We start from the raw sequence: 18496 nt of genomic DNA on the forward strand, positions 1-18496 counted from the left end.
AAATCATTTGGGATGGGGGGATGCAAATACAAAAAGCTCATGGGAAATATCTGCTCAGGAAGTTTTAATATGCTATTTTTTTAAACTGTGCATAAGAGGTTTCAGCTAAATAACTTTCATAAATACAGCAATCCAGAACACACAATGAAGCTTATATATAAATTAATAAACAATGCTTATTGTCCTTTTCTGAGCAGCTGTTTTTTTAGAATTCCACACTATATAATGCTGTGTCTCTCATACAATGGCTATTTTGCTGCCAAATGAATTTTCCCCATGTACATGAGAAATAGTTTTGCTCTTAGTTCTTAGAGCAGATAAAAGAATTAAAGCCCAGTATAAAATGCATTAATTTAACTGGTTGCTGGAGTGACAATTCACTTAGCCCACAGATTTATATCTAATCCACTGATTTGGGCCACGCACCTCAAAGGGTGGCTCCTTATAGTAGATATAATTGCCTAGTTCTTCCAGAGGTGGTTCAGGATCAGTTGTGGCAAACTGTGCTGCGTCTTCAATCTCTTTCCTTACTTCCACATCTATTTCCTGTATGAAAATGGGGGAAATTGTTAATGGAAACAAAAAACTCCTCAGATTCCTAATAGATCAATCATTATAAATCCTCAGAGTACTATTTACCTCTGTAGTACATGCTGGGGTTCAAAGTAAATCCGGAAACATTTAAGCCACAGTTGCTGTTAAAGAGTTTCTGCCCTCCCTAAGATGAAATCCTGATAAGCAGTTCTCACATGTATGCTGTACCTGGAACGTTTTACCTTTTTATATTCAAACAACTAGCCAGCAAACTACAGTGGTGCCCCACAAGACGAACGCCTCGCAAGACGGAAAACCCGCTAGACGAAAGGGTTTTCCGTTTTGGAGGCGCTGCGCAAAACGAATTTCCCTATGGGCTTCCTTCGCAAGACGAAAGCCCGTAGGGAAATCTCTGGGACAGCGGGGAAGCGCAGCGCGTCTTCCCCACTGTCCTCGGACCTCCTCCGAAGGCTGGTGGTGGGGCGGAGAGACCTGCTCCGGCCGCCAGCCTTCGGATGGCTGTCCTGAAGACTTGCGGTGGGAGGAGGGTTTTCCTTCCCACTGCCGACTTTCAGAATGCTGTTCTGAATGTTGGCATGGGGAGGAAAAACCCTCCTCCCACCGCAAGCCCCGGGAACAGAGGAGAAGCGCTGCGCGCCTTCCCCTCTGTTCCCGTACCTGTCCTGAAGGCTTGCGGTGGGGAGAAAAGCCCTTCTCTGCACCGCCAGCCTGGCAAGCGGTCTCCATAGGAACGCATTAATTGATTTTCAATGCATTCCTATGGGAAACCGTGCTTCGCAAGACAAAAAACTCGCAAGAAGAAAAAACTTGCGGAACGAATTAATTTCATCTTGCGAGGCACCACTGTACTAAAATAACTTACAAGTTACCAAGTGTGGCAGGACATGGCATGTTTTCATAAGCTATAGATTAGAGCAGAGCAGAACACATCTCCCATGCTGACAGAGATGTATGACCAATCATGCTCATCAATGATCCTCACTCTTTATTTCCACTTTGGCAACAGACCTGGGACTCTCCTAGCAAATCAACTAACCCTGTTCCTGCAGCAAATGATTTCAGCTGTAGTGACTAGCAGAATCCCAATTTAAAATTTTCCTCAACCTAAGCCAGCAGGGTCGATGGAAGGGCCAACTGTGACAAATCTCATATACCATGACTCCTCAGAAAGTTGGGTTATAAATATGAGAAGGCAATGGCTGTGCAAATGTCATTCCCTGAGGAAACTGCCATGTTTCACTAGGCAATATAGGTCCCTCTACCAAAATAGCAGTGTTTCCCAAATTTACAATAATCATATACCCCTTCTCAGTTGAAGATAATTTGGTAGTTTAAATAAAACTATTTAATCTTTAAATTGTTTTCTATAGCTAAAAGAACAATGATTAGGTAAAATTAAAATTTCTGCCATGTACCCCACAGGATATATCCTATACCTGGCTTGCTGTAACTGATTTGAGGTGAAGACTTCCTATTGATCTACTTTTGTAAAATGATTTTCATCAAATTTGAAATGAAGGTTTATTACCTTTAGCTCTTCCACACTAGCCAAGTTGTTGTTCACCATTCTGTCCTTCAGAAGTGTAATGGGATCACTTTTGCTTCTCACTTCTTGAATTTCTTCCCTCGTTCGGTAACTGTAAAAAAAGACAAGACAATGTAACAGACTACTGAACTGTTTGCAATAACTGTTTCTGCCAAGCACTGGTACTCTTATTGCAACAGTATACGGAGGCAAGTCGGGTATTCTCTAACAAGCATGACAAGTAATAGAGGAGAGCTTTCAGGAGTTTTTACATCTGCTAATCACCAAAGCAGACTGGTCCTCTTGGCTATATTTCTTTAATGAGGGGAGTAAGCCACAAGGTAAAACAAGCATATGAGCTGGTAGCGTGTAGTGGCCTAAGCATTTCAAAAATATATTATTGTTTCAGTATACTTTTTTCCAGAACTAAAAATTAAATGCACATTTCACTCTAAAAATCAAATACTGAGTAAGAACTATCAACCTTCAAAGAGCATACTCCTTGTGCATCACAGCTCTGGGCAGGGCGCCACTAACAGCAGATAGCAGTAAATGCACTTGGTGCTAAGAACTATCACACATGATACACAAATGTGGGATAGGACCACCAGCTCTCCCTCCTGATTGTGGGGGAGGGAGGGAGAGAAAGCAGCTCCTCTTTCAGTGAGTACTCATGAGAGACTTTAGGCAAATTTCATTTCATGGCAAACTATTTTAGAACCACAGTATATCAATTAAACAAACAGTCCTTATGTACTGCTACTCTTAGATATATTTTCTATGTACTATTTTATAACATGCATTTGAATTTATAAAGTTGAGTTTAAGAGTTTTCACCTTCGTTCAAACATACTGTGAAGAATTAAAAGCAATACAAAAAAGGGAAATGGGCATAGCAGATGTAATTAGGAATAGAACAAAATTAAGCATATGCTTAATTAAAACCTTTTACCAGATATTTGCCTACATTAAATTGCATATCATACCAGCTTGCAGTTTTAGTTTTTTAGGTCTCCTTCAGGAAAGCGCTATAACTGAATGGTAGCACATCTACTTTACATGCACAAGGTCACAGGTTCACTACCCAGCATAGCCTTGTAGAGCTGGGAGAGACGCACCTGAAAATCTGGGGAGGTGCTGCTAGCCAGTGCAGCCACTATGGAGCTAGATAGAACCAATGCCCTGCCTCAGTGTTAGCCCAGGTATCTATGTTCCTGTAGGTAGCTGTTAACCATAATGAAGCACACAAAAATAAAAGCAAGATAATGGAAACAATCAAGTTTCTTGGGTATTTTTCACATTTGCCACATAAAATTTGGGTACTGCTACTATTTTTTTAGAATGGTTGTATTCAGATGTAATAGCAAATCATAGTTTGCTATTATTAGTATGACTAGACACAAGCCAAGGGATTATATGCTCCATCTTCTTTTTCCCTTTGTGCAACCTCTTGCATAGCAACAAACCAGTTTACACACAATCTAGGATCCTAAACCAGAAGCAAAGCTTGCCACTGTGAAGCACACACACCAAAATACATGGTTTGCAGGCTATAGCTATTCAAGAGAGGAAGGGTATAAGTGCAAAGCTTATACTTCCTCTCAACAGGAGATAATTATTTGTTGTTACTTGTACAGTCAATCATTCATCAGATATTGCTTTGAATAAATAATAAAACTAGCCACAAAGGGCCAACAACATTTGAACATACAGTTATTTCCCCCATACTATCTAGAGAGGAACCGTTTGTAATACAGAGAGAAATACCTGACTCCAGGATCACTCATGCTATGTCCATGATAACGATATGTCTGTAGCTCCATCACAACAGGACCCTGAGAAAATTAAAATTCAGAGGTGTTAATAACTTAAAAGTAGTGACAAAAAATTGCTGATAAGACGTCATGACAACTAATCTCAATCAATTGTGTGCATGCATTTTAGGGCTGTTTAAGATCAGCTTGCTTCAGAGGGCCACAGACTATCTCTTTCTTATTCCGGCTGCTGATGTTCCATCTAAGTAGCCGTCCTTTCGTCCTTTGTGATGGAGAATTGCGAAAGCCTTTGAATGCGGAACATTGAAAGGAATTTAACTATTCTATCTGTGTCTTAGTCGTGAGTATGTAAGTCAGTTAGATTCCACAATGTTCTTATTTTCTTGCTTGTAACTTACTAAAGAAGTGCCTGCTATTTTAGCATGTTTTCTTATGTTCTTTTAAAATAAATTTTATCAACCCAATAAACACTGGGATTTTTTTGAAGGTTGCTTTGGGGTTCACAAGGTAATTATAGAGAACCTTCTAAACTCTGTGTTTTGGGTATACATTTTGTGAAATAAAATAGTAATATTTCTAACTTGAAAACCTCAGCTATACTTACATAATTTGTAAAGCAGGAGAGGCCCGCCACACACACAAAGCATAACTTACTTTTCCTGATCTGCAGTGGTCAGCAGCAAATTTTGTTGCTTCCCTTACAGCAAGAACATCCATGCCATCAACCTGTTGATTTTTTAAAAAAAGAAAAAGCCAATTACATTTAAGAATAAAGTTGAACTTCCTTGAATGGACACAGTATAACTTTCACATTCCTATTAAAAATGTTCTTACCCTAATCCCGGGAATATAGTCTCCTCTCTTATAGTAGTCTGTACTGGCTGCAGCTCTCTCTACGGAAGTACCCATTCCGTATCTGTTGTTCTCACAGACAAAAATACATGGCAACTTCCACAAGGCTGCCATGTTATATGTTTCAAATATCTGTCCCTAGAAGAATAAAAGGTTTGGTACACTTTCAGTTCTCTCATGCAGCCATCAGCCTTGAATTACACATACAGTGAATGTTCACTAGACCATGACTGTATGTACAAGGAGGAACAAACTGGTGAGCCTCGGGCTTCTGCGCTCCTCTCCCCCCCCCCCCCCGATAGCTGGGAGAACAACTTGGGCAGTTTCATTTCACTTTGCACAAAACTGGACTTATCATGCATGATCCATAGCATTTACATCTCGATAACGATATCTTTTTTGTCATTGTCCCTTGCAGAACAATGAAATTGAAAATTGAAATCTCCTTTCCACTTATGTGACTCTTAATTAACTTCTAACTACAGAGTAAAGCTTGACGCTTACCTGATTGGCAGCACCATCACCATACAATGTCAGGCAAATCTCATCTTTGCCAAAGTACTTGCATGCTAAAGCAATGCCAGCTCCTAAAGGAACCTACAATGAATTGCAACATGCAAAGGTAGTCAAAACAAACAAAGATAATGATCAGCAGCCAACAATAATAAACCATATGATAAGATACTACTTGAGAACAGAAACACTACGATTCCAGTTCTCATCCCTGGCACTTAATATGGAAGGATACTGTGGACAATGGTATAAAAAACCCCCGACGAGACACCCAGCAGAATTAACAGGGTTACATTCACCTGACTCTCTCCCACTGAAAATCATTCATCAAGACTACCAAGCCTTTTTCAGTTTCTATCTCAGGCTAGATGCCAAACTGAAATGGGCCTAGCTAATTAGTTCTATCCAGGAATGGATGAAATTTGGGCTGTGTTATATTTACATGGAAGAAATACTAGAGCCAGAACTGGGCATCCAGCATAAACTGGACATATTTAAGTACACTAAAGTCACTGGGCTAATACACCTAACTATATATGAATTAGGTTATGGCCCAGATTAAAAGCAACATATAGTCTCTTCCCAAAGAAAAATATTGTTTTTATCGGTGAGCCTTACCTGGGCTCCAACAATACCGTTACCACCATAGAAGTTTTTGGCATACATATGCATTGAGCCTCCTTTACCTTTAGCGCACCCACCAACCCGACCTGAAATGATTAAAAATGGATCTTTACCATGTGATCTGGTGTCTACTAAGACAATAAGATTAAGATAACCCCCCACACACACACACACACCGACCTCAAACTCACTAATTGGATGGATTTTAAGATGATTTCAGAATAATAAAGGTTAGAGTTTCATCAAAACTCATGTTCTTAGGAGGGGACACATTTACAGCACATGCTAACTTATGGTAGTCATCCCAGCACAAGAATTTAGTGCACTGGTAAATTTGAATCAAGTGTAGAGAAACAAAAGCTGTACATGCAGGTATGAACCAGCCTATTGCTCCTTGGAGGAAGAGTAGAATATGTGTGTTGCAATTCAGCAAAGTCCTACTAGGTTTCATTGTTGAGATAATAATTGAACCTAAACCCCCCTCCATCTATGCACTATACATGCTACATAATCCCATTCCTTTTCCTGTTTACATATCATTTCACTGAACACAAACCTGTGAGTTCAGCAAGGATTTCTCGAACTGAAGCACCACGAGTGTATGTAAAGCCATGAGCCCGGTAGGCAGTAATCAGGTGATCTGTTAGATTTATGCCAGCCTCAATTCCAACACAGCAAGCTTCCTATGGTGAAGAAAACATGCCTGAAAACAGTGTACAATGTGCCATTGTCTGCAGGTAAGAAATAAAATGAAGAACAGTATACCAACTTTGTACCTGCAGCTCCACCTCAGTTCAGGAACTGAAGAAACATAAACAAAGACTACCTAGGGAAGATTACTGTCACAACAACATATGCATAATATGTTACATGATGCCATAGTCAAATGCTGGCAATGAAGGATCTTCAGGTCTTAGTGGAGAATATGAAAAAAAGAGTGATATTTAAGTGTGTGTGCATGATATTATGAAAAACTGTCCAGGAAATATTTCCACCAGAGCAGGAAAGATGGTTGGGGGTTGGATACCACTGCCTGGAGGCCCTCCCTGGAGGAAGACTAGGGAAGCATCACTGGCAGGGCTCAACCAGTTCCTATCCTACCTGGCCCTTCTTGGGGAGATGGTTGGTGTGTGTGCACAGACTCTTCATATAACATGGCAGGTGTAGATCTTTCAAAGAACAGCAGATGTTCCTTTGCTCATTACTATTGCTGTGAACAAACTACCGAATATAGCTGTAATGCACAGATTAATCATTCACTTTAGTTCTAACTTTAGTTCCAACAGATGGAGAAGAGTTTGGTATACACTACTCTTAAACAGCAAGCTGGTACAATATGAAATATAGTTTTGTACTATTCCTAATTACATCTGCTATGTCTATGGTCAAAAGCAATACAAATCAGAAGAATGGACGTAAACATATGCTTGCTTACTTACTTAATTAAAACCTATCAACTGACCCAGTTCAGCCAGTTATTTAATCTATTTAGTGCTAATATCTGGTCCTCTGTAGAGGTACAAAAGCAGAGCAAGAAACACCAGAAAGAAAAACTATAGTTCTGTGGAAAACCCATGGCTCTTCAGGTTTTGTTTTAGTCCAACTCCCATCAGTCCAAGCCAGAAAGATGGTACAGTCACATCTGGAGGGCCACAGACTCACCTACAGCTGGGTCACAATGTGATCTGGTCTAATTATTTCAGAAGTAGGTGTAACTTGACAGGGCTAAAATTGCTGGAATTCTTTTGAAGGAAACTTCATCAATACTCTGTGAGGATCCACAAAGTACTAGCATGGGAGGAACTACAAATGCAGCTGCCATGATGGAAGGGCTAGACCTCTTCATTCTCTGTTTTTGCAAGTACTTTTAATTCTCTGCATGGGAGAGTGGAGACATGCAATTTCTTCATGCACACCCTGCCCTATAAAAGCCTTCATTAAAATGAAGAAGACGACAAAAACCTAGAGGTCTTGAGCATAAAGTCTCTTAGGCACATACCTGACCATCATATAAATGACAAAAGCCTCGAATAATTTTCTGTTTATACAACTGGTCTGCTTTCAATTCCATGCGTCGAATAGTCTGCATAGTTTTGTAATATTGCAGACCCTGCTCTCGAGTCATAACAGCTGTGGTGGGCGGTCCTTCCTCCAAGCGATGGAGATCATGTTTCTGGGGGAAATAAGATAAAAAAGTCAGGGGGGGGTTCCATATCAAAATGATTATTTAATCTTACTGGTTGCAGACTAGTCCTGAAGAAAATCAGAGTAACACTTTCTTAGCTAATACTACTCCATATTTTCCCTGCCTTTGCCTACTGTGCCCATGTGGCCAAGGCTCTAGCATGAAAGTATCACAGAGCATAAAGATATAGTTGGTAGGTGGTCTGGAACCACCATGGCAAAAGCTAGTAACTTCACTGACTGGGACCTCCAATTCTCTTAAGATGCTTGATAAGCAGGGCAATCCTAACCTGTTTCTAGGGTTAGAGTACCTTCAAGGAAAGGGCAAAATATTTGGGCCTCTTCTGCTCAGGGGAACGGGAGACTTAATGGGGGACATGACAACGATTTATAAACCTATGCAGGAGGTGGAAAAGGTGGATAAACCAAGGGAAATCTTGCTGACACGGGACAGAACTATCATCCAACAAACTGATAAAGAGGGCAGACCACAGAAACTATTTCCTTACAAAATATGTAATTAATTTTTGGTATTGGCAAAGTATGGCAATAACTACTTGCTTTAAATGTAATTAAAATCTGTGCTATAAAAAATGGGTATTGATCCTGTAGGCACCATGGTGCCTTTGAGGTCTTTCCTTGGCATCCAATGAGAGCTGAAGCAGGAAGTTGGAAGAGTGATGTACTTTTCCATTTCCTCTTTCAGCTTTATGCGCTTTTCAGACCTCACATTAATTATCCTGGATCTAACTTTTACACAGATCCCCTGGAAAGATGAAGTATAAATGTGTGCTATTCATTCTTTCTTTGTACATATATGTGTTCGTGTGTGATGGAAAGTAGTGACTGCTGGGGAAAGGAAAGGGGTGTCTATAGCACTCACTCTAAAATCAAAATGTGTCCATGGGTCGAAAAAGATTTGTGATCTACGATTTATATATTTACAGTATAAGAAAATCAGGGCCTGGGGAAGTCATGCTTTAAAAAAAAAAAATGTTTAAAAATCCAAGCCTATTTCAGTGTGAAAGACAATACTTGAATAGCACAGTAATCTGATTTGATTGTATTTTGTCATGATATTGGAGTTTTTTTGTGAAACAGCAAACTTATTTCCTGTAAACTGCTTTGAGTGTTGTAAGTAGCCTTACGTTATTTATTTATTTATTTATTTATTTATTTATTTATTTATTTATTTATTTATTTAATTTGTAGCTCTCAGGGCAGTTCACAATATAAAAACAAAACATACATGATAAAAACAAGAACAAAAAACTACAAACCAATAAACCTTCCTCCCCACACCTCGTTCCACAAAAACATTTAAAGGAGCATGGGATGTTAATCAGCCCAATGCCTGGTTGAAGAGCACCTCACACCTAGAGGTGGATAATGAAGGTACCAGCCAAATCTCCATAGGCAGAATATTCCACAAACGGGGATCTACTGCAGAAGAGGCCTGTTCTCATGTTACTACACCCTCTGGACCTCTCACAGAGGAAGCTCACAACAAAGGGCTTCAGATGATGACCTGAGGGTCCAGGTAGGTTCATGTGAGAGATGTAGACCTTGATGTATTGCTGTCCAGAGACATTTAAGGTTTTAGAGATGAAAACTAGCACTTTGAATTGGGCTCAGAAACTAACTGGCAGCCAGTGCAGTCATGCTAGGATCAGTGTAATATGCTCAAATCTACTTGTCCCAGTGAGTAACCTGGCTGCCGAATTCTACACCAGCTGAAGTTTCCAAACCGTCTTCAGAGGCAGCCCTATGTATGTGTTGCAGTACTCTAACCTAGAGGTTACCAGAGCATAGACAAGTAGGACCAGAACAACTGCAAAACAGTGCCACCCACCCCCAACTTGGACAGCTGCACAGAAGAATACCATGGCTGGTGGCATCAAAGCCACTGAGAAGTCAAGAAGAATTAACATGGATACATTTCCCCTGTTTCTCTCCCGACATAAGTTATTATACGTTGACCATAGCAGTTTCTGTGCCCAAACCCTGATTGAAATGGATCTAGAAAATCAGTTTTCTCCAAGAGCATTTGAATCTGGTCTGCAACCAACCACCCAAGAATCATGCCTAAGAACATGATATTAGCAAGTGGCTGGTAGTAACTTAGATTTTCCCATTCCAAGGAGGGTTTCTTTTTAGCACTGCCTTCTTCTTTACCAGCTCCATCTGGTACGCAGGCTGAGACCCTACCTGCCCGCAGACTGTCTCGCCAGAGTGGTGCATGCTCTAGTTATCTCTTGCTTGCACTATTGCAATGCGCTCTATGTGGGGCTACCTTTGAAGGTGACCCGGAAACTACAACTAATCCAGAATGCGGCAGCTAGACAGGTGACCGGGAACGGCCACCGAGACCACGTAACAGCAGTTGAAAGACCTACATTGGATCCCAGTACGTTTCCGAGCACAATTCAAAGTGTTGGTGCTGACCTTTAAAGCCCTAAATGGCCTCGGTCCAGTATACCTGAAGGAATGTCTCCACCCCCATCATTCTGCCTGGACACTGAGGTCCAGTGCTGAGGGCCTTCTGGTGGTTCCTCACTGCGAGAAGCCAAGTTACAGGGAACCTTCTCGGTAGTGGCACTCGCCCTGTGGAACACCCTTCCACCAGATGTCAAAGAGAAAAACAACTACCATACTTTTAGAAGACATCTGAAGGCAGCCCTGTTTAGGGAAGCTTTTAATGTTTAACAGATTATTGTATTTTAATATTTTGTTGGAAGCTGCCCAGAGTGGCTGGAGAAACCCAGCCAGATGGGCAGGGTATAAATAATAAATTATTATTATTATTATTATTATTATTAAAGGCAGGGGCTGCCCCCTCTCACAAGGAGGCATTAAGTACCTTCTTAGCCCAGCCAGATGTCCTTTCCCTGCTAGTTTTTATCAGCCACGAGGGGCAAGGGTCCAGAGCATAAGTGGTCGCCCTGAACGAGCACCTTGTCTACATCCCCGTCTTACTGACTTTTAAATTATAAATTATGTAAGAAACACGATATACATTAGCATTTTTTAAAGTAATCAAGCTGCTTACCTTAATTTCAAATGTAGCCTCACTTGCAAAATCTGCATAATTACGAGATGCAACAACTACACGGGCAACCTTTTAAAGATAATAAAAAGATGGCTGTTAGTTTAGGGCACTTTTGTTTTTTAAAGATGTTCATGCCTTCACAAGATAGAGAAGATTCCAACTTCAACATACAACACATTTGACATGATTGCAGACTGCAATGTATGCTCCAGAAACGATGTTTCTACATGCAAAGGAATTACACACCAAGTATCATCCTGTATGATCTTGTCACACTTCTAAAACCATATAAAAGTTTAAACATATATGCTTACAACCACTGAACAGCTAAGGTCCAAACAAGCTGCTCTGTGACCTCACTCCACACATGGGCACAGGTGCACAAACTCCATATGCTCTGCTGGCCATGATGCAAAAGTCAAAGCAAGCAGGGAGAAAGCCCAACCCCTTTGATCCTTTCCCAACAAAGAATATATTCTCTGCCTAATCCATGCTCTGCCCAAAATTTCCCATCTGTTTGTTCCATTATGCTAGATCATTATCATGTTTAAAAAAGGATGTTACTTTTTTCAAACGCCAGTGTTTCAGTGCTCAGATTCAAATAAAAATCTGGCAACCCTTAATGCAGAAGAGAGAATAACATCCTGTGCAACACACTGCCAGAGGAATAAGTCACACGCCTCGCTTCAGCTTTTTAAAGAAGTGGGCAGGAAAGAGAGAGGACTTATGGTTAAGGGAGAAAAGTGGAATAGCAAGGACAGCAAATCTTTTTCAGGACAAGGGCAGCATTGACTCATAGTCAACCCTTCAGAGCCTACATGTCAAAGTGGGCACGGCAAATTTAATTTTAAAAGACAAAGAAGAAAAGATGGATTTTAGTGGATCCTTTTGGCACACAGTGGTACTTGTAAAGGTAAAGGTAAAGGTACCCCTGCCCGTAAGGGCCAGTCTTGACAGACTCTGGGGTTGTGCGCCCATCTCACTTAAGAGGCCAGGGGCCAGCGCTGTCCGGAGACACTTCCGGGTCACGTGGCCAGCGTGACATCGCTGCTCTGGCGAGCCAGAGCCACACACGGAAACGCCGTTTACCTTCCCGCTGGTAAGCGGTCCCTATTTATCTACTTGCACCCGGAGGTGCTTTCGAACTGCTAGGTTGGCAGGCGCTGGGACCGAGCAGCGGGAGCGCACCCCGCCGCAGGTACTTGTAGGTACTGTTAATTTAAAAAATGTATTAAAAAACCACCCTTAATTTATATTTAAATAATCTTTCTTTTAAAATGAACCAATTGGGGGCCTTGGACAGCCAAAAAAACCCATTGGCACCACAGCGCACACTCATAAAAGCAGAGAGGTTTTTAATTTCTTTTTTTAAAGACAAACAGAGTCCACAAAAGAACCCTCCAGGGGTTAGTCACCCCTGCTGTATATGGTGCTGGAGCAGGGTAGAAAGAACTGGTCACTAAACCAATTACACTGGTTATCATACAACAAGATGCGTACTCGACATAGGTAATTTATTAATAAGCCCCAGCTGGTGTTGTGTGAGAGTACTGGTGGTGTAGTGGTGAGTGTTTGACTAAAACTGGGGAAACCTGGATTTAAATTTCCACTCAGGCATAAAATGCCCTGGGTAATCTTGGACTAGTCTCCATCAGTCAGCGTAATCTTTTGGTGAGATTCACATGGAAGAGTGGAAAAAACAACATAAGCTAACTAGATCTCCATAAAGGAAGAAATAAACATGTCACATATAAAATAAGGGTAAATAATTAAATGTGTTGGCTTTTGTGCTTTAATTTTGTGTTTAGGAAATTCAATCTGCAGGCAACTGCACTATTTAAGTTGCAGTAAGTATTTTTTGTATATTAGGTCATAGTCGTAGTCAGTTCATTTATACAGTATACCACATTTCACACAGATTTCTGTTCAAAGATGTTCACATAACTGTCTAAATACAATACTAAACTAATCATAATTCAAAATTAAAGGAAGGAACTAGTCACAAGGAATCAAAGATGAATAGCAAAAGCATGAGGATAGACACAGAGGAAAAACTGGACTAGGAAAATCCAGGGGCCTGGAGGAATTTGAAATAAGAGAGGCATATCATAGCAGCAAACAAGCACTGTTTACTAGGTATATTATAGCAGTAGGTGTCACTGTTCTATTTGCATAATTGGTATAGATGGGAAGAAGAATTAAGGAACAAAGCTGGACACGCTAGAATAGGTAATATTCTTCCCTTCTTTAAATATTGTACAGAATTTAGGGAACTATGCAATATATATGCTCCCACCAATTATAGCTGTGTTACGACATATAAATGCAAACAATGATTGGCAGTGATCCTCATGCCATGTAATGTCCACGCAGGATAGGCAGAGAGTCGAGTTTTTTACAATCAGTTGCACAGCAGGGGTCACTAGCATGCAGCCCTCTAGATACCACTGGACTATTATTCCTAACCTCACTGATTGCCCATGCTGGCTCATAGGAACTGAGAGTCTCAATAACATATGGACAGCCCCAGTTTAGCCACTCCTTTTACACAGCCATTAACTAAATGACAGCAGAACATATGACTACAGGAACCATTATGAGGAATTTAAGGGAGGTCGCAACACCTTGTTTAGAGTGAGAAAAAAATATTGCTTTATGATTTCATGAAGTGTAGGACCTTTTTCAATAGACTAACCAGAAATATTTAATAGCTACAGGATTGCTTGTATATTGCTTGTATATTTTAACAATCCCCGATTAGTTTCTATGGTAGCCATTCTTAAGGTTTTCCTCTGTGGTAGGGAAAGAACTTCTTTAAAAAAAATATAAAGTGACATTTATGCAACGTGAGGCAGTGTCCAGCTGGCACAGCATTATGTCTAAACTAGCATTCATGATTTATTTCTCCTAAGCCAAAAATAAATCTTGCTTTTTGATTCTGACTTGCAGAGAATAATAAGTGCTGGTTTGAAACTTTCTTTATGATTTGTCCCCACTCAAGAAGAGGAAATGCTCAAAGCTGCATGCACTAGAACATAACTAGTATTATTACAGTTCTTAACCACCATTCATTCCAGGATGGTATAAAACTATAACACACTTCACAATGTTGAAAGAAAAACAGTTAAAGAATAATTAAGAAAAAAATCATCACTGAACAATTCAGCAGTGGATAACAGAAATGCCATATCAAGTTAACACTTCCTACACTAAATGTAGGTGGTTTGTTTATTGTTTATTTATCTTATTCCCCACTCCACCACTGTCCCCTCCAAAGAATTAATAATATGGAGATGCAGTAAAAAACTTTATTACAGGGATAAGAATCTGTGGCCCTCCAGAGGTTGTTTTGACAACAGCTCCCACCATTCCCAACCACGGGTCACACTGGCTGGACTGACTGCAGGAGGAAGTCCAACAGCACCATATACAAATATGTAAATATATTTGTAAGCATATAAGCTGTTTACAGATAAACAATGCTTCTTGGATTAGTGTTGCATGTGAACACAAAAAGAAAACCAGTCAGAATGACAGGCAGAACTTTTTTTTTCTTTATCAAATTATGTATTGTCAGTTAAAATGCAGAAAGAACATACAATTAATATAATCGTGTGGGTCTTACCTCACTAACAGCTCCCTAGAGCAGCAGAATTGGGGTGGGTGGGGAAACAAAACAGAAAATTATGTCAGATACTATCACAAATCTTGGGGAAAATATTCCCCATGAACCAATTAGGAGCATCAAATTTTAATTCTTGTTTTTAATTAGGCTTATTTACTTTTATTCAGCAGTGGAATCTTCTCTATGTGAAACAGATTGAAAAACAGACTTGAAAATGTTAATCTAATTTTGTAGTATGCCAGTTCAACAGAATAAAGGCCAATACTTTTAAAGCAGTAAGAGGTATCTCTTATATAGTAACTGCATACAACACCTCTGCAATACTGTCTGCCTTTGTGATCATCTACATTACAAAGCAAACTACAACACAGAAATGCATCTTGTGCAAGTAAGTCATGATGTGTGAAGTATCCTTTAGCCAAAAACTTCCACATGTTGGGCTGCTAGAAGATAAAGGAATCTAAGGAAAAATTCCTTTGTAACCTTTACGTAGTTTAAAACTTGTTGCCAAGTATAAAACTGACATCTAGAGTGTGCATTATTCAAAGCAAAACCCCACTGTAAACTTCTGGCAGGAAAGAAAACCCACCCAGATTGCATATGTATTAAAATGTTGAGCACTATTTGAGTACCTACAGTGGTGCCTCGCAAGACGAAATTAATTCGTTCCGCGAGTTGCTTCGTCTTGCGATTTTTTCGTCTTGCGGAGCGCGGATTCCACGGGTATTAACGGCTTTAAGAAAAAGGAAGCAAACCCGCAAGACGTTTTCGTCTTGCAAAGCAAGCCCATAGGGAAATTCGTCTTGCGAAGCACCTCGAAAAACGGAAAACCCTTTCGTCTAGCGAGTTTTTCGTCTTGCGAGGCATTCGTCTTGCGGGCATTCGTCTTGCGGGGCACCACTGTATTCTCATTGTGTTACATGTGCAAATTGCACATCTGTAAGTAAGTACAATGATTGGCCTGATTGGTACGTTATGGTATGCCAAAGCTCACAAGTACAGTAAAATAATTAGATTATCTTGTCTTCTGTATTATGGGTGGGGAAAGTGAATTATAAATATTACGTGCTTAGTCAGAAACATCAATGGCACTTGCTCCTAGCTAAGTAGGTAGAGGTTTACAGTGAATTGTAAAGGAACTGAGATAGAAAAGGAAAGCCTCCCTGGCAAAGGTACTCTTGAGCAAACCATGATCCTGATTGACTTCAACATCCATGCTGAGGCTAGTCTGGGACCAGTTCAGATTTCATAACTTCCAGGGACTGTATCAGCTTGTTACCAGCTTGACATGCACAGCAGGATATACCCTTGACTTGATTTTTGTCCCAAGTGGGGTGAGGGGTGGTCTGAAAATGTGTGTGGGGGTGTGTGTGTCAGAGCAGCTATTTCCCATTGCAGTGGTGGGGGAATCACAGAGGCTTATGGAGGCTGATAAGATTCCTGAATGCTTTAGGGGACTTCCTAATGGATAGAGTAGGTGATCCTGTTGAGGCTCACTGTGGAATGACAAGAGAAGGGCTGGGATAAGAGCACGCCTGAGTGCCCTCTCCAGTAGTATGGAGCCCACAATATTGCCTGGCATTCTAGTGAGCTGTGAGGCTGGATGACAGCAAGAGTACTGTATTAGAGAGACATGCAGCAATAAGAGCAGTAAATAAGTCCTATTATGTCCTCATATAAATCAATGGAGAAATCCAAGATTTTAACGTAGCTGGAATTAAGCACCAGTGTATCCATTTCCCTCAATTCACTGATAATGCCCTAGAAAAAGACAAAAGCCAGAGCTGAGTTGTGTGTGTAAGCTAGAAGCAGGGGGAAGAAGCAGACTGAAACCTTAGAGAGACACATGCTTGATTTCAAGGCTGTGGCTATGGGAGAAAAAAGACCTTCTTGGGGTGTTAATGCTGTCAACACCCCCATCATAGGCTTAGGATGTATATATGTGTAAATAAACCATCTATCATAAATACACCACAGTCTGCTATCCCTCATGGGTAAGAGCCTGGAACCTCACACCACTCAGAGATTGGGGTGGTGTGCATCAATAAATACAGTTCCTTGCCCCCATACTGCAGATAGAAAATGGCTGTGGTTGAGTGTGACTTTTGAAAGCCATGCTCACAAGGACCCAGCTTTAAGCAGTCTTAGGCACCCCTGTAGCGTTGTCCAAATGTAGACCTCTATTGCATGTGGGGGGTGGGGCTGAAGCAGAGAGAGAGGGGAGAGAGAGAGATTACAACAGCCCTGCAGTGCAGTCTAGTACAGTATTATATACTTGTTGTGGCAGGAGAGGAGAACGCGGTTTCAGTTGAGATAATGATTTATGGCAGTCCTGTAATGCGGTTCTTCCTCCCGTTCATTCTTTTTGCTCGTTAATTAAGCAGCAACAGAAGAGCAGAGACACCTGTCTTCTATGCTTGGGTAACATTAGTGGGGTTGGGGAGTTGAAATTAATGCTGATATATTTCACATCTGGCTCCCAATATGCCTCTTTGGTTTCAGATAGTACATGGGTAGAGAAGTCTAAAAAGCCAGGGACACAAATAGAAGAGGCTTCGTTTGGTCAGAATCGAGTACATATACACTTCCAAAGTTAAGGCTGAATACATTACTTTTGGTAAATGAGCCACCATAGCCACTAGTGGGCAGTGAAAATTTGTGTCCCGCGCTTTTTAGACTCACCTGAAACCAAAGGGGCGCACTGGTTGCGAGATGTGTGGGTGTTTTTTTTTTTTCCAGGCCTCCTACTCCTTCCTATGGAAACTGGAGAGACGCTGCAGAATTCTACTGCGGGGCCCACGATAACCCGACGGACAACACGCACCGCAATGGAGGACACAGTGGGGGGGGGGGTTATTAAGAAAAAGAGAATAAGGCGCCCAAGGAGCTTCTGGAGGTTCACTCGTTGAAATGCAACCGCTGCGAAATACGAGGCTCTTGTACCATCTGCACCTGACCAACGCGCGCGCGTGAATTTGCCACGAGGCCTCGGTCCCGAGGGGCTCGCGCTCTATTCCTCTCGCGAGGCCTCCCCGCGGAGAGAGGAGGAGGGAGAGAAATAACGGTCATTTCGCAGCTGGCGCTCGAGGACAGCCCCCACCCCACCCCCGCCTCGAGACCATGCGGGGAGGGGGCGGCAAGCTTCCAAATACTGGAGAAGAAGCCGCCGCCGCCCTTCCCTCACGACCTTCCGTCCCCAGTGCCTCACTCACCGGTCTGTGAGCAGCCGGGCCTTGCAGCAGGCGAGAGAGCGCGGCCAGCATCTTGCGCATGGGGTGCTGAGTGGTCGCCGCTGAAACCCGGCACCCGCGTCCCGGGTTCAAGCCCTCTGGGGCGCTGCGGCCGCTACAACGAAGGCCGGCAAGTCTCCTTCAGGCGTCTGCCTTCATGCCCCGCCTACCGCCGCCGCGCCCTGGCCGACTAGCAGCTTGCCCGGAGTGTCAGCTGAGGAGGCCGCTCTCGCTCTCCCTCTAGTGGCTGTTGCCGCCACGATAAAAGGCCGACAGACGCAGTTCCCGGAGGTTCCCTCTTTCCTGAGGGGAAACCAGATTATATAATTATTACGTTTTCTTGGGTTTGGTTTTAACCCGAACGGCCAGAAGCGTCGTTTAAAGGGACTCTCTAATAATGAACAATATTAAAAGGGACCTGTGCACTGCACAGGGAGAGCGTCCCTGACCAGGGCCAGCGCTTTGGATAGCGAGGCCACGATCCTAAACACTAACCTTGGAATTAGCCCCATCGAATTAATTTATTAAAATAAATGTTGTTAAGAAGCTGTCGTGGCTTCAGTC

General features: G+C 41.8%; 1 protein-coding gene across 2 annotated transcripts; it reads right to left on the reverse strand.

Moving 5' to 3' along the window:
- Positions 1–37: 37 nt before the first annotated feature.
- On the reverse strand, positions 38–18129 carry PDHA1 (pyruvate dehydrogenase E1 subunit alpha 1). Of its 2 annotated transcripts, XM_079972294.1 has the most exons (12): positions 17915–18129; positions 14703–14717; positions 11078–11146; positions 7844–8017; positions 6401–6527; positions 5839–5930; positions 5212–5304; positions 4690–4845; positions 4510–4581; positions 3848–3915; positions 2084–2192; positions 38–546 (listed from the first exon to the last, which is right to left on the reverse strand). In XM_079972294.1, exons 1-12 carry the CDS (start codon positions 17972–17974, stop codon positions 382–384), a joined length of 1200 nt encoding a protein of 399 aa, XP_079828420.1. In that variant the 5' UTR covers positions 17975–18129; the 3' UTR covers positions 38–381. The 2 variants fall into 2 exon arrangements, with proteins under 2 accessions (XP_079828420.1, XP_079828421.1); XM_079972295.1 differs by lacking the exon at positions 14703–14717 and having other exon boundaries at positions 17915–18125.
- Positions 18130–18496: the final 367 nt, after the last annotated feature.

Source organism: Podarcis cretensis, assembly GCF_951804945.1.
Source record: "Podarcis cretensis genome assembly, chromosome: 4".
NCBI lineage: Eukaryota > Metazoa > Chordata > Lepidosauria > Squamata > Lacertidae > Podarcis > Podarcis cretensis.